Raw genomic sequence first — 14,826 nt, 5'->3', positions numbered from 1 at the left:
GCAATGTTGCTCAGGAGGCTAAGGTTTTTCGAATTGTGGCCAATTTAGTTCGGAATCCTCTTGCTAGGTGGCACTAGTGTGCTAATGAATTTCGTGTAAACTCTGGGTTAAAATATCGAGATCTTTGCTAGATACAATGATGCTGTTTTCTGCGATGTTGTTCAGGAGGCCAAGATTTTATGAATTGTTGACAATTTTGTTCGGAATTCTCTGGCTAGGTAGCACTAGTGCTCTTATAAATTTCGTGTAAATCCTGGGTCGATAGCTCGACATCCTTGCTAGATACAAAGATACTGTTTTCTGCAATGTTGTTTAGGAGATTAAGGCCTTTTGAACTGTGGAAAATTTAGTTCGAAATTCTCTGGCTAGGTGGCAGTAGTGTTCTTATAAATTTTGTTTAAATGCTGGGTCGACACCTCGTGATCCTTGGTATATACAAAGTTGCTGTTTTCTGTGTTGTTGTTCAGGGGGCGAAGACCTTTTTAATTGTGGACAATTTAGATCTAAATTCTCTCACTAGATGACACTATGATATATCGAAAGCTTTACTAGATACAAATTTGCTATTTTCTGCAATTATGTTCAGAAGACCAAGTGCTTTTTAATTGTGTACAGTAGTAGTAGTGGAAGTAGTATTTTTATACATCAAATGTATCGAAGCAGGCTCAAAAATGTAATTGCTGCAAACAGATTTTATGATGATATTTTTTTTTATTTTAAGGTACATGACCGAGGGGGTAGACAGCGAGAAATTAGAGCAATCCAGAGTAACTCTGAGGAACTCTTTTGCTCTCTGATGAACGATTTTATTTTTTCGATTGTTTTGACATCGCAGCCCACGCAATCAATGTTTTCGATGTAAAGAAACGTTAGTTTTTTCAGCTGGTGATCCATGCCGTAAAATACACTCAATTCATCGGAGAACCAGCTAGCAAAACAAACATCACGCAATAACGTTGCTGGTTTGATACAAAATAAATGGGCTAGGGGGGCGTCTGTGGGGGTTTGGTGGAATAGTTTGTACGTTTGTATTTTCCTATTCTAACAAACGAAACCCTCACAGGATTCATCCTCAAGTACATGTCCCCACCGGAGCTGGTAGCCGGAAGGGAATATCCATTCGCTTGATCTAAGCATCTGAATGCCCAATGCCTACGTACTACCACAGAGAACAGACGTTGAGACTCGAACTAAATTTCTGTAAAAACTTGTGTAAAGATTCCTATTCGACTTCAGCGCTGCCAACGCCAACTTCGCCACTTGAAAACCCTCTTTGACAACATGATGGCGCTGGCGTTGCATAACTTACTCAAATTGGTCGAAAGTGGAAAATTTATTGAGGAAATCAGGAGATGCTAGCGCTACGTAATGGCGACGTTCCCACTTATCTTTACACAAGTTTCTGGTGGAAGTTTGACGTCTGCTCTCTGTGGTACTACGGTAGCAAGATCCTGGTCAATTTCATTACCATTTGCAAAGAGAAAACTGCCCTGCAGAAAGCCATCATCAGAGTGATTTAAGAAAACGAGAACTTCAATGAACTGGTAGAGAACGAGATCATTTCCTAATTTAAATATTGCATCCATTTATTTTCTTCATTCATTGTTTTCGTTTCGTGGTCGAACTGATATTTGCATGGTCAGATTCCAAAACTATATGCCCTACTAATTCTTTTTCGTCACAAATTAGGTCAGATTCCAGAGCAAATCAGAGTAGCTCTGAGCAACTCTGAGTAAAAGAGGTACTCAAATGAAAGCCGTCTTCCCCCTCGTACATGACCCACCGTGTTTTATAAAAAAAATGTGACCATACATTTTAATTTAAAAAGGCGCTAAAAATTTATTTAGACGATATCAAAGTGCACCAGAAAAAATCACGTGTTTATTATGAATGTGAAATAATTCGAGCGTTAATGGGTTAAGAAAAATCTTCAAGACTTAGGTAGTTTTATTTAATATCTGCCGGACATGGAGACATTTCCAATTTTTTTAAAAATAGGATTAAGTAGGGGAAATGACGGCTTCGGCATGACAGACTATTTTCGGCAACCCAAATTGAAACACTATTTTCACTGGATTTTCTTACGAAAACACTTCGCTGAATGCATGCAAACGATTCTTTATGCTTTCAGCCGAGCTTTCAGCTTCAATTTGACTATATTTTTACCACTGAGAAAAAGCAATCTAGCAGGGTTTTCTTGAAATGAAACACACGCACTACAAATTGTAGCTGATTTCGAGTTGCCGATAATAGAACAGCAGATTTACATGCAGTTCAAATGGAACGGTTGCCGAAGAAAAACTGGTTGCCGACAATACTCGCTCTCACTAGAGAAGATTGGAGCTTTGTAAAAGCGTTTCAAAACAGTTTTTGACAATTCTTTCGACTGAAATTGTTAGAGCAGCTGGCAGCAAAAGATTGTAAACAAACCAATACTGCATATGTGTGCGTTCCTTAGAGAAAAAGGCTATAGTAAGAAGGTCACTGCTTAGGTTGCCGAGAATACGTAAATTCCCCTAAATGTTAAACTGAAACATTTAATAGTTTTCATTGTAAAGCTATTCTCTTAAAACTGATTGTCATGTCTTAAAAACGGTTACGGCAATCAAGTTGTTGTTTTGCCAAAAGTAACATTTTTTTTAACGAAACAGCTTTCTTATAAACCTGGAAATTTTCCGTAAAAAATCTGGAAAAACTTGGAAAACTCAGGGTATTTTATTTAGCCAAGTGACTAGACACCCTGAAATTCTTAGTTGGCTATCAGTCATTAGAGATTGGTGTGAAAAAATGCTCTATTTATAATAGAAGTGAAATCAATGTGCTTGGAAATTTGGTTCATAATGCCGAAAAACACGAAAACAGTAAAACTCGAAAGAACTGCTCATGTTGAAAAGAAGAAAAAATCAATGAAAATGTTATATTTTGATTTTTTACCAAATTTCCAAACTTAAATCTTTGAAAATTCAGTGCACTATATACAACTTCTTCAATTCTCTAAAAATAAAAATTCAAGTCACATAGATTCATGTTTGAAGCAGTTTCTGAAAGATGGGAAATGAATGTATATTTTATTCGTAATGTAATGCATTTTAATTGCTTGCCAAGCTTGCATCTTGCAACTTTCAGGGGATGTATGAAATCACTTCTATTTCGAAAAAAATAAACAAAAATCACAGTCCGAGATCTTTTAAAAAGTTTTTCAAATTCAAATAGTCTGAACAAAAATCTAAGTGACTAGACTACCATGAATCTCCATTGACACATAGCTAACATAGTCACATGGAGACGCATGGTAGTCTAGTCGCATAGGAGTATTGAGCGAAAACCCAAAACTTGATAACTTCAAAAAATATAACTAAAGAAAGAAACATATTGCGCCTAGGGGCATCCCACTCTAAACTTTGTATTTCCCTCATATACATATAAAGTTCTTAGTGATATCTAAGATACCTGAAAATACCTAAAAATACTTAAGAAATATCTAGCGTTAGTTTATTTGTTTGGTTGCTATACCGATTTAATTTGTTTATTTATCCAAGTCAGAAGGCTTGTGTGGATATTGGTGAATTTGTTATAGAATTAGCATTAATTTTATCGAGAGAGTGAGCAGAGCAGCTGTATGTCACGAACCGTTTCCGGTGTAATCTGTTCGATCGGAACCAGAAAGAGTTCATTCTGATCTGAAAGACATGAGAACCTTTTGTTGGTTACTCGTTCGGTTTGATTTCTATCATTTGCATTCCTTATCTCCATGTAAGTATTGTGTTATAATCGGGAATATATTTTTACTTTTCATCCGCTAGGTTCTTGCCCGTCAAACGATAACTACGGGTATATAGCCTAAGCAAAATCGGAAGTGGTAAAACCTTTCACACCATACTATGATGCGGACCCGGATCTCGTAGCTTCTCACCTTCTAAATGTAGAATATGTTTATTACAGAAGATAAAAAATCATCAAGGCTGTTTAGCTGGATACCATCGAAGCAAGATACAGGGCTGGTAGTGCTGATGCGATATAATAGTAGTGACTTTAGTGACTAAAATTACGGAAATAGTGACTTGTAAATACTAAATAAGTAACCATTTATATGGTAACTTAGAAATTCAAATACGGTTTGATATTGAAATAAACTTTTTAGGTCATGGAACTTAAAATCAAATTTCATAAATTCCTCTAATTTAATCGAATCTCACAACGGAATCTCCTGTGAAGAGCATTTGAAGTGATTTGAAAAAATTACTTTTGCTCACGTTATACATGATGACTAGCAAATAGTAATTCCCATTTTTCATGACCTTGAATTTGATTCTGCGTTGGCCATCTTTTTAAATTTAGATATATATAGGTAGATAACTTTGATAATTCGTTAAGAACTTTTCATTGAATTTCTTCAGAATGATCTCAAAAACTTTTGCAGAATAATTCCTCTTCTCTTAAACTTAGAGGCAAATAAGCATTTACAAAAATAATATTGCATTCTTGAAATTCTTTGCAGAACAATCAACAACATTCTTGGAAATAGATGATTTTTGTAGTTGGAAATCCTTAACATCAAACGTCATAATTTAAGTGGACATTTTATACGATAGATGAGGAGATGGAAGTAAACAGTTGATAGTTCCGTTATAGTATGGCAGTGTGAGATTTGTATATAGAAAGTAGAAAGTGAACAAAGGACATTTTTGAGGAGGTACGAATCGGGTAGAGCGTCTTCTTTGCCAAGCTCTTCCGTTAATGCGGGATGGCGAGAGGTGTTTCCCTCTGCCACTACTGGCAAAAGGGATGATCACCAATTTGCTCATGTACCGCCAATGCACAGTGGTCCAGAATGCAGATTTAGGTGGAATGATATGTTTTGAGCCTGAAATTGAAACTTTAGACTAAAAGTCCCTTCTACAAAGTTGTTCCTTATAGTTAGGCCCTCATTTTTATGACAATGAATTCTAGAGTAGTTCCTATTATCATTAAAATCAAATATCTAACTTTTTTGTTTGAATAAATTAAGGTATACATTCTTCGGCAAAGTTATAGCTGAGCTAATTTCAAGCAACTTTGTTGAAAACAACTTTTTTGTATCTCTTAAATTGGCCGATTTAGAGCTATTTTCTTGAATTGAGTTAGGGTGACTCTTAAAAAAACAGTTTTTTTGCTCTATTTTTCTTATTTCGAATTTCTCAGCAAAGGTGTTTTCAGATAACTTTTAGATCTTAAGAAGGCGCAATTTTTTGCTGCACAAAGCTTGTCAATATCTTTCGCCGATCAAGAGTTATTGACGTTTGTATACTAAAAATATACACTTTTCAAATGTTAATATCTCTGGTTGGGGCAAACAAAAAAAAAAGTTTTTTTGCAGCATTTGAAAGGGCGTATGTTATTCTTCATAATATGAAAAAATTGGAGGTATGTTATTTTTTAAACTCGTATAAAATCAATTTGAATTTATTCATATTTTTTACTATATTTGAGTATATCTTTTTTATTAGAAGAGATACAGGCAACAAATTCAGCTATAAAACATTCGTCTTAAAGAGTTTTAAAAGTCTCTAGAAGATGACTTTCATGATAAATTTCAAATAAAAAAGTTATTGGCAAAAGATGAATTTCATAGGACCACTCTAATGACAAATTTATATAAAATGTGCTAGTACATTTGTTTCAATATTTGGACATTTAGTGTCTTCGAAGAAGTTTTTGTTCTTAAAAATTTCCTTCTTTTGGTTTTTGCAAACGTCAGGGTGGTCCTCAAATTAGGGAATTTTTAAAACTAACTTTTTTGTTCTACAAAATATAAACATGTGTTGTTCAACAAAGTTGTAGAAAAGTTACTTGCAAGCAACTTAGTTGAAGAAATTTTTTTCTATCTCTTAACGTTCTCATTTTAGAGTAATTTTTCGGAGTTGACTTAGGGTGTTCCTGGAAAAAATAGTTTTTTAGCAATAACTTTTTTATTTGAAAATTCGCATGAATGTTATCTTCTAGAGACTTTTAAAACTCTTTAAGAAAAATGTTTTATAGCTGAATTTGTTGCCTGTATCTCTTCTAATAAAAAAGATATACTCAAATATAGTAAAAAATATGAATAAATTCAAATTGATTTTATACGAGTTTAAAAAATAACATACCTCCAATTTTTTCATATTATGGAGAATAACATACGCCCTTTCACATGCTACAAAAAAACTTTTTTTTTGTTTGCCCCAACCAGAGATATTAACATTTGAAAAGTGTATATTTTTAGTATACAAACGTAAATAACTCTTGATCGGCGAAAGATATTGACAAGCTTTGTGCAGCAAAAAATTGCGCCTTCTTAAGATCTAAAAGTTATCTAAAGACACCTCTGCTGAGAAATTCGAAATAAGAAAAATAGAGCAAAAAACCTGTTTTTTTAAGAGCCACCCTAACTCAATTCAAGAAAATAGCTCTAAATCGGCCAATTTAAGAGATAAAAAAAATTGTTTTCAACGAAGTTGCTTGAAATTAGCTCAGCTATAACTTTGCCAAAGAATGTATACCTTAATTTATTCAAACAAAAAAGTTAGATATATGATTTAAATGATAATAAGAACCACCCTAGAATTCATTGTCATAAAAATGAGGGCCTAACTACAAGGAACAACTTTGTAGAAGAGACTTTTAGTCTAAAGTTTCAATTTCAGGCTCAAAACATATCATTCCAGCTAAATCTACATTCTGTACCACTGTGCAATGTGCGGCAACAGTTCTATCGATTGATTCACACTCAAGCCGCCATATGACGTAAACAACTACCCGATTCGTACCTTCCTCAAAATTGTCCTATAGCGGAACTATTAAATCTATAATTTAATCTCCTAATCGATCGTATAAAATTTCCACTTTAAGTCTGATATTTGAAGTTAAGCATCTTTGACTATGTAAATCGTTAAATTCATGCATGAAGTTATAACACATGATTAGTTAAAGTAGATTATTTTCGATTTTTTATTGATTCTTCTAGGAACTCCTTGAAGGCTCCTTCCATAAATCCATTTTAAATTTATTAGAATTCTCTTTAGAATTTTCATGCAATTAACTCAGAAATTTCAGAAATTTCTGCATAGAATAATCTTGGACTTCTCCCCTGCATAAAATTGAAAATTCAATTCGTATTCTCCTCAGAATTCCCAAAGTATTTCCTCAGAAATCTCAAAACAAAAATCCATCACAGAAACTCTTCTCAGAATTACTTTGATATTGAACCCTCAAAATTCGATTTCATTGGAATTCTTCTCGGAATTTATTTCGAACTCTTTTGAATTCTCTTAAAAGTATCTTCAGAAATCACCCCAGAATTCTTTTAGAACTATCCGCAGAGACCATCTTTGGAGTTCATTGAATTTTCATCAGAGTTCTTTAAGCAAAATTTCAGAACTAATTTTGAATTCTTATTAGAATTTGACCAAGAATCCTCATTCAATCATCATTGATTTCTTCTCAGAACTCTTGTTAAAATGCACTCTCAATTATATTGGAATTATTTCCAAAATTATTTCGGAGTTGAATTTTGCGTCTCTTATAATTTAAACAATAATCAAATGCGACGCTCGTATGTGTTAAGCCAAATTTAACTATATAGGTAAACCTGGCTTTAGATTTAAGCGGAGTAGAAGAAATCGGTCCTCAGAGCACTTTATTTTACACGAGTCTGTAATTGGTATTCTTCTCTGATATATCTTGGTGTCATCCCTAGAATCCTTTGAAATTATCTTAAAATTTACTTTGGATTTTTTAAAGTTCTTAATCATCCTTGAAAGGTTTTTGAAAATCTATCACAAACAAATACCTTTGAAAAGTTTCCAAGGTTTACAATTTATTTTCTGAGAAAGAAGGTATATTTTCCGTGATTTCTAATTGAAATTGAAAACATTTTTCAATAGTTTCCTGTTGTTCTAAAATTCTGCGGTTTTAATTTTCAATTGTTTAACAGATATGTGTATTTTGTTAAAACTTCTGTAGACTTTTTTAGTGCCAAGTACTCAATTTAATCATCCTGTTGATATTTTTAAATTACGCTCTATTTTAGTAGTGAAAAGTGACTTTAGTGACTATTTTTAGGGAAATAGTGACTTTAGTGACTTTTTGGTGTAAAAAGTGACTTTTTAGTGACTGGCTTCAAAATAGTGACCAAGTCACTAAAAAGTGACCTGCTACCAGCCCTGAAGATATCTTCTTTGAACCAAAGGTGGAGCGTGTTTGAAACTTATTTTAATCATTTTTAGTTTTCAGCACAGCTCTCTTTATAACTTTCCAGGAGGATATGGTTTATATCCTATATCGATTTTGAGCTCCATACTCTCGTTGCATGATCTGGTGATTAACTAATTAAAGAGCAATTCAAAGCAATAGTTGGAGTATAATGGTCCAACGATAAAATTAAACAATTATGGGACAGTCCGCATCGTGCTCTCTTGCCGTGCGGATCTATTTTCTTTTTGCTGAAGGAAGTGTTACTACTACCTAAAGCTTACGACACCAAAACTGAACGTGTGTTCAAGGTTGTCATGAAAGGACTGCCCAGTGGTGAATCCCTGGATCAGATCAAAGATGAACTGGCAAAATTACTTGGAGTTGTGCCACTCCAAGTAATCAAAATGAAAATGAAATCCCGTCCTGGCGATTCAGGCAACGGGATTTCTAATGATTTTTATTTAGTTCACTTCAAGTCTAGTGAACTAAACAACTTTAAGGCCTTAGAAAAAGCTAGCCTTATGCTCCATGTCCGAGTGAAGTGGGAACACTTCAAGAAGACTGGAGGAAATTTCCAAAACCTCACTCAGTGCCGTAAGTGCCAGGGATGGGGTCACGGAACTAAAAATTGCTAAATGCCAGCTAAATGCATGAATTGTGGTGATTCCTCTCACGCAAAGGACGACTGTCCTGTGAAGGAAGATCCTAAGAAATTTAAATGTTCAAATTGTGGTGAAAACCACAAATCAAATTTTTGGGAATGTAAGACTCGCAAAGCGATCCTACAATCTCGTTCTAACCGACAGGTAGGAAACGCTCCACGTTTCCGACCAGGTACAAATTCCTCTGCTGTTAACAACGGTCAGCGAGGAACAAATTCTACATTCGTACCCGTAGGTACAAATATCACCCCTGCTTCAAATTTTTCATCTGTACCTACTCCCCTCGTTGCTAACAATGTTCAGCGAGTTAATGGAGCTACCTATGCTGCTAGTGCAGCGGGTAGAATTCAAAATACTAACCAAAGTAATTCTAACGGAAATTTTGACAATTTTGACTTAGGAAGCATTACCAACAATCAATACGAAACTAACGATTTTAAATTGGCTCACCACTTTAGTAGCCTATTGGTCCCAAGCAAACGATTAACGTACCCTATTCTAGTTGAAATTCTATTACTACACTATGTTTGTTTTGATTCGCTATGAAAGTTTGCCAGATAACATCAGGGGTGTGTGGATTCATGCAGAACATGCAGGGGTGAGTGAAATAGCTTGGGACTGCTTGGGACCGTTGTTCTGGTACTGAGTGAGCCAAAAATAATAATGATTTTCTTCGGGACCCAGTGGTCTTAGAGTTACCTCTATGGCATTACTGCCCCTAAAATGGAATTTTTACAGAAATCATTAATTGACATGATTTCTGATATGCTTAAATCTAACTCCATGTTTGATGCTATTCAAACTGGAGTAAAATTTGCAAATAATATTGTCATGACTTTAAAATTCAGTATTAAATATTGTAAATTGGAATGCTCGATCTCTTAAAGATAATGAAGACGAGCTATTTAACTTTTTGAGAGTTCATAACGTGCATATTGCCGTTATAACTGAAACGTTCCTTAAACCTGACCATAAGGTTAAGAAGGACGCAAATTACTTGATTTGTAGAAATGATCGTCTTGATGGACCCTGTGGTGGCGTAGCCATCATTATTCATAGAAGAATCAAACATAAAATTCTTTCTTCATTTGAAACCAAAGTTTTTGAAACTTTGGGAGTTTCTGTTGAAACAAAATTTGGACAACTCACGTTTATAGCTGCCTATTTGCCATTCCAATGCGTAGGCCAGAAAAAGAATTTTCTCAAGGGTGACCTCCCGAAACTTACCCGTCATAGGTCTAAATTATTCATTATTGGTGATTTTAATGCAAAACACCGCTCATGGAATAATGCTCAAAGCAATTCCAATGGTAATATTCTGTTTGATGATTGTTCTGCAGGTTATTACACTATTCAATATCCAAACAGCCCAACATGCTTTTCTTCTGCAAGAAATCCCTCCACTATTGATTTAGTCTTAACTGATTCATGTCAACTTTGTAGCCAATTGGTTACTCATGCTGACTTCGGTTCTGATCACCTTCCAGTAACTTTTGAAATATCCCAAGAAATAATTTGTAATCCCAATAGCTCTACTTTCAATTACCATAGAGCTGATTGGGAGCAATATCGAACATTTATGGAATATAACTTCGATCAAAACATTCCTTTGCAAACCAAAGATGAAATTAATTATGCTCTTGAATCTCTGACTACTTCTATAGTTGCAGCAAGAGCTGCCTCAGTACCAAAATGCGAGGTTAAATTCGATTCAATTATAATAGACGACAATCTTCAGCTCTTGATCCGTCTTAAAAATGTCCGTAGGAGACAATATCAAAGAACACGCGATCCTGCCATGAAAGTTATCTGGCGGAATTTGCAAAAACAAATTAAAAAGCGATTCTCTACCCTGAGGAACAAAACTTTTGAAAATAATATTTCTAAATTAGACCCGAGTTCCAAACCCTTTTGGAAACTCACAAAAATTTTGAAAAAAAACCTCAAAAGCCAATTCCAGCGCTTAAAGAAGGTGGTAAAATTTTGATCACAAATTTGGAAAAAGCTCAGAAACTTGCTAAGCAATTCGAGAGTTCCCATAATTTCAGTTTGGGTCTTACTAGTCCTATTGAGAATCAGGTTGCTCGGGATTTTCTGAATATTTTCTCTCGGGAAAATATTTTTGATGATTTCTGGGGGATTGATTTGGACGAAGTAAGGTCTATAACTAAAAATTTTCAAAATATGAAAGCACCAGGTGATGATGGAATTTTCTATATCCTCATCAAAAAACTCCCAGAGAGTACCTTGTCTTTCTTGGTAAAATTATTTAACAGATGTTTCCATTTGGCATACTTTCCTGATAAATGGAAAAATGCAAAAGTTGTTCCAATTTTGAAGCCGGATAAAAATCCAGCTGAAGCTTCTAGCTACCGCCCAATAAGTTTGCTTTCTTCAATAAGTAAACTTTTTGAAAAGATAATTTTGAATAGAATGATGCTTCACATCAATACGAACTCAATTTTTGCAGATGAGCAGTTTGGATTTCGCCATGGGCATTCAACTACTCATCAACTCTTAAGAGTTACCAATTTAATTCGTTCAGAACAAATCGGAAGGCCACTCAACTGGAGTTGCTCTTCTAGACATAGAAAAAGCATTCGACAGTGTTTGGCATGAAGGTTTGATTGCTAAATTGAAAAAGTTTAATTTTCCACTTTATATTATGAAATTAGTTCAAAATTATTTAACTGACAGAACTCTGCAGGTAAATTATCAAAATTCCAAATCTAATCGACTACCTGTTAGAGCAGGAGTTCCTCAGGGTAGCATTCTTGGGCCTATATTGTATAACATTTTCACTTCGGACCTCCCTGATTTGCCTCAGGGTTGCCACAAATCTTTGTTCGCTGATGACACAGGCATTTCCGCTAAAGGAAGAAGTCTTCGTGTTATTTGCAGCAGACTTCAGAAAAGTTTAGATATTTTCTCTTCTTATTTACAAAAATGGAAGATTTCTCCCAACGCTTCCAAAACACAACTTATAATATTTCCACATAAGCCTAGAGCTTCGTTTTTGAAACCTAGTAGTAGTCACATAGTCACTATGAACGGAGTTCCAATTTCCTGGTCAAACCAAGTGAAATATCTTGGATTAATACTTGACCAAGAATTAACTTTTAAAGATCACATTGAGGGCATTCAAGCCAAATGTAACAAATATATAAAATGTTTGTATCCTCTTATAAACAGGAAATCCAAACTTTGCCTGACGAACAAACTTCTAGTATTTAAACAAGTTTTTAGACCAGCCATGCTTTACGCTGTACCAATATGGTCTAGTTGCTGCACTACCAGGAAAAAAGCACTTCAAAGGATTCAGAACAAAATTCTGAAAATGATTTTGAAGTTGCCTCCCTGGTACAGTACAACCGAAGTACATAGAATATTGAGACTTTAGAACAAATGTCCAACAAAATAATTAATAATTTCAGGCAAAAATCGTTGCAATCCTCAATTGCAACGATTAATTCCCTTTATACTTAGATAAGATTTAGTTTTAGTTTTTAGTTTTAAGATATCAATTGTTATACTGACATGCAGGTTTAAAAAACCTGTTTAAAATACTGAATTGCCAAGACATGAACAATGTAAAAACACTTAGATATATATCATAACAATTAAGGCTGGTAAGTTACTGCAGTAACTGGAGCACCTAGGTTAAAATGAAATGTAATTTATTTTAAATTTGGAACAAATAAAGAGTAAAAAAAAAAACAATTATGGGACTGATTAAAATAGTCGGATTTAACTTTTAGGATTTCCTACGTAGAATAGAAACAAGCAATACAATGTTTAAATGTAATAGATATTAGAATTTTAATAGAAAATTTTCGTTAATTGAGAAACTCGATAGATGGATAAACTTTATTTTTGCTTTCGATCAGACGTTTTGACCCTCCTGACCCAATCATGGTCATCTTGGTTTCCTTAGGAATATTCTGTGACACGATTTTCTCGGCATCTTGAGCTTACTTTTAGTTCCTCATCTGTACTGAAAGAAAAACTACTTAGTCAGATGATTCGCTGCTAGGAAGGGAGGGGTAGTATCGATTTGTGGAAATATATATTCATCAGTAGGATCTTTGTCCATCGAAGGGCTTTATGAGAGCCAATGAACAATCTGTATTCTCTCGATCATTAGACACATCATAATTTACACTCGGGTGCATCTCATGCCAACGATAGCAAAACATCGTTTTTTGTAGCTAGGTCGATCTTGACCTTTGCATTTTAACATTTTGAATGGCTTAAAAATAGAAATTAGTAATACTATTTCATAGACATAATAAAAATATCCACCCATTAACATGAGTTTTCATATGAATTTGAATAAAATTTAATACACGGCGAACGACTCGATATAAAAAAAGACAACAACAAACCTCTACACTAGCAATACGTCATAAAAACAAGTGTTACTTCGATGAAAATATATTCTTAGTTAAAAATACTTAAAAATACTTACGATACTTACGAGGAATTTAAAAATATTTAATTGATATTAGGTCTAAAGTTAAGAGTGAGATGCCCCTAGTATTGCGCCTTCTGTCTACAAATCATGAAAACCATAATAGAAAACAAATACAATCAATGTTTTCAATACAAAATCCCAATTATTTGATAGGGGAAATGGATGTAATGTCGGCCTAAATGCCCCTAATTTGGGTCCATACATAAATTCAGCAATCGACTAAATTTTAAGTACCGACCAAAAATATCCATTAGTACCGTCCCAATGACGCGTTCATCTAAATAAAATTGACAAATAGCAGATTTTTAGCGATGAGCCCAATGTTAAATCCATAGGCCAACATTGGAGCTTTTTCCTCTATCATCATATTTATTTATAATTTTTTTTATTACCTTTCATGTGATATTTTGATCTTTGAAATTGGCCCAGTTGTTAAAAAGTTATAAATTTTTGAAAAAAGTCATTTTTGAAAAAAAAATTGAATTTCTGGACCACCCTTACATGGAAATGGTCACTCTAATGACAAAATAAAAAAAAATACTGGTCTAACATTTTGCGATAAGGAACAAAACTGCCAATATCGTTTTGCTATGGAATGGCTGTGCATATATTTTTTTCCTTGATGTGTCTTCCATCGATCTGTTTTCCGTACTGAGAACCAATGCAAGCGACGCCAAGGAGGCAGCTCCCACACCTGGACCCTACCTATCGACCCATCACCACTCATAGACCGGGGACCAACGGCTTTACTTCCCTTCCGAAGGGAGATTTTATGCCTCAGAAAATCTCGACGGCGCCGACGGGGATCACACTGACCCTCATATTGAAACTAAAGCAACACCACTATTACTGGAACAAATTGCCCCTCAACTGTACCCAATTTCAGATTCATAGAAGCTCCGCGGAGCCTCAGGCGGTGCGATATTTAATTATTAAACAGGATTATTCAATCACTCAATAAAAATTCCTACCGTCATGATCCACATTGATGTGCAAACTGTTCCCCAGCAGGGGCATGCTGGCCGGTCCGGGAATTTTCTCGATCAACTTCACCAGACGGGCTCTTCTCTTGTTATACGCGTAGACGGCTCCGACTATCATCGTCGTTAGGATTATGGTAATCGGTGAAAAGTAGCTCATCATTTTCGCTGCCTTGGACAGCACGAAACTGCTCTTCACGTATGCTTCGATCATGTTGCTATCTATTTTGCTTTCAAGGAAAAAAAAAGCAATCGAGATTCGTGTGCTAGTATCACAGATGCTCTCGCTCTCGCTTTTGTTGTCGTTGACTTGGCCTATTAGAACTTTCTGTTTGCTTCTATCGTATCACTATACTACACTGCCTACATTGGTATCACATTCACTAGATTGGAATCGGTCGAATCGGTTTATTGAATGTTTTGACACGCGGTACTCCGGATCGTCTACCACGTGTTTGTGTGTCCTGGGTCCTATGTCTTACGCGCGAGCGCGGCCGAA

At 34.9% G+C, this 14,826-nt stretch overlaps 1 protein-coding gene across 1 annotated transcript in view; it reads right to left on the bottom strand.

The window, feature by feature from the left end:
- Positions 1 to 14,592, bottom strand: part of LOC135711207 (cytochrome P450 4c3-like) — a 49,306-nt gene extending 34,714 nt beyond the window's left edge. Inside the window, exon 1 of the mRNA XM_065233988.1 lies at positions 14,319 to 14,592. Within this exon, the coding sequence (XP_065090060.1) occupies positions 14,319 to 14,541 (223 nt within the window). The 5' untranslated portion in view covers positions 14,542 to 14,592. The remainder of the gene's footprint in view (positions 1 to 14,318) is intronic.
- Positions 14,593 to 14,826: the final 234 nt, after the last annotated feature.

Source organism: Ochlerotatus camptorhynchus, unplaced genomic scaffold, assembly GCF_037179485.1.
Source record: "Ochlerotatus camptorhynchus isolate MF236.1 unplaced genomic scaffold, CSIRO-AGI_Acam_v1.1 ptg000425l, whole genome shotgun sequence".
Taxonomy (NCBI): Eukaryota; Metazoa; Arthropoda; class Insecta; order Diptera; family Culicidae; genus Ochlerotatus; species Ochlerotatus camptorhynchus.
Note: the sequence above shows the minus strand (reverse complement) of the source record. Positions and strands in the feature narration are given on the sequence as shown.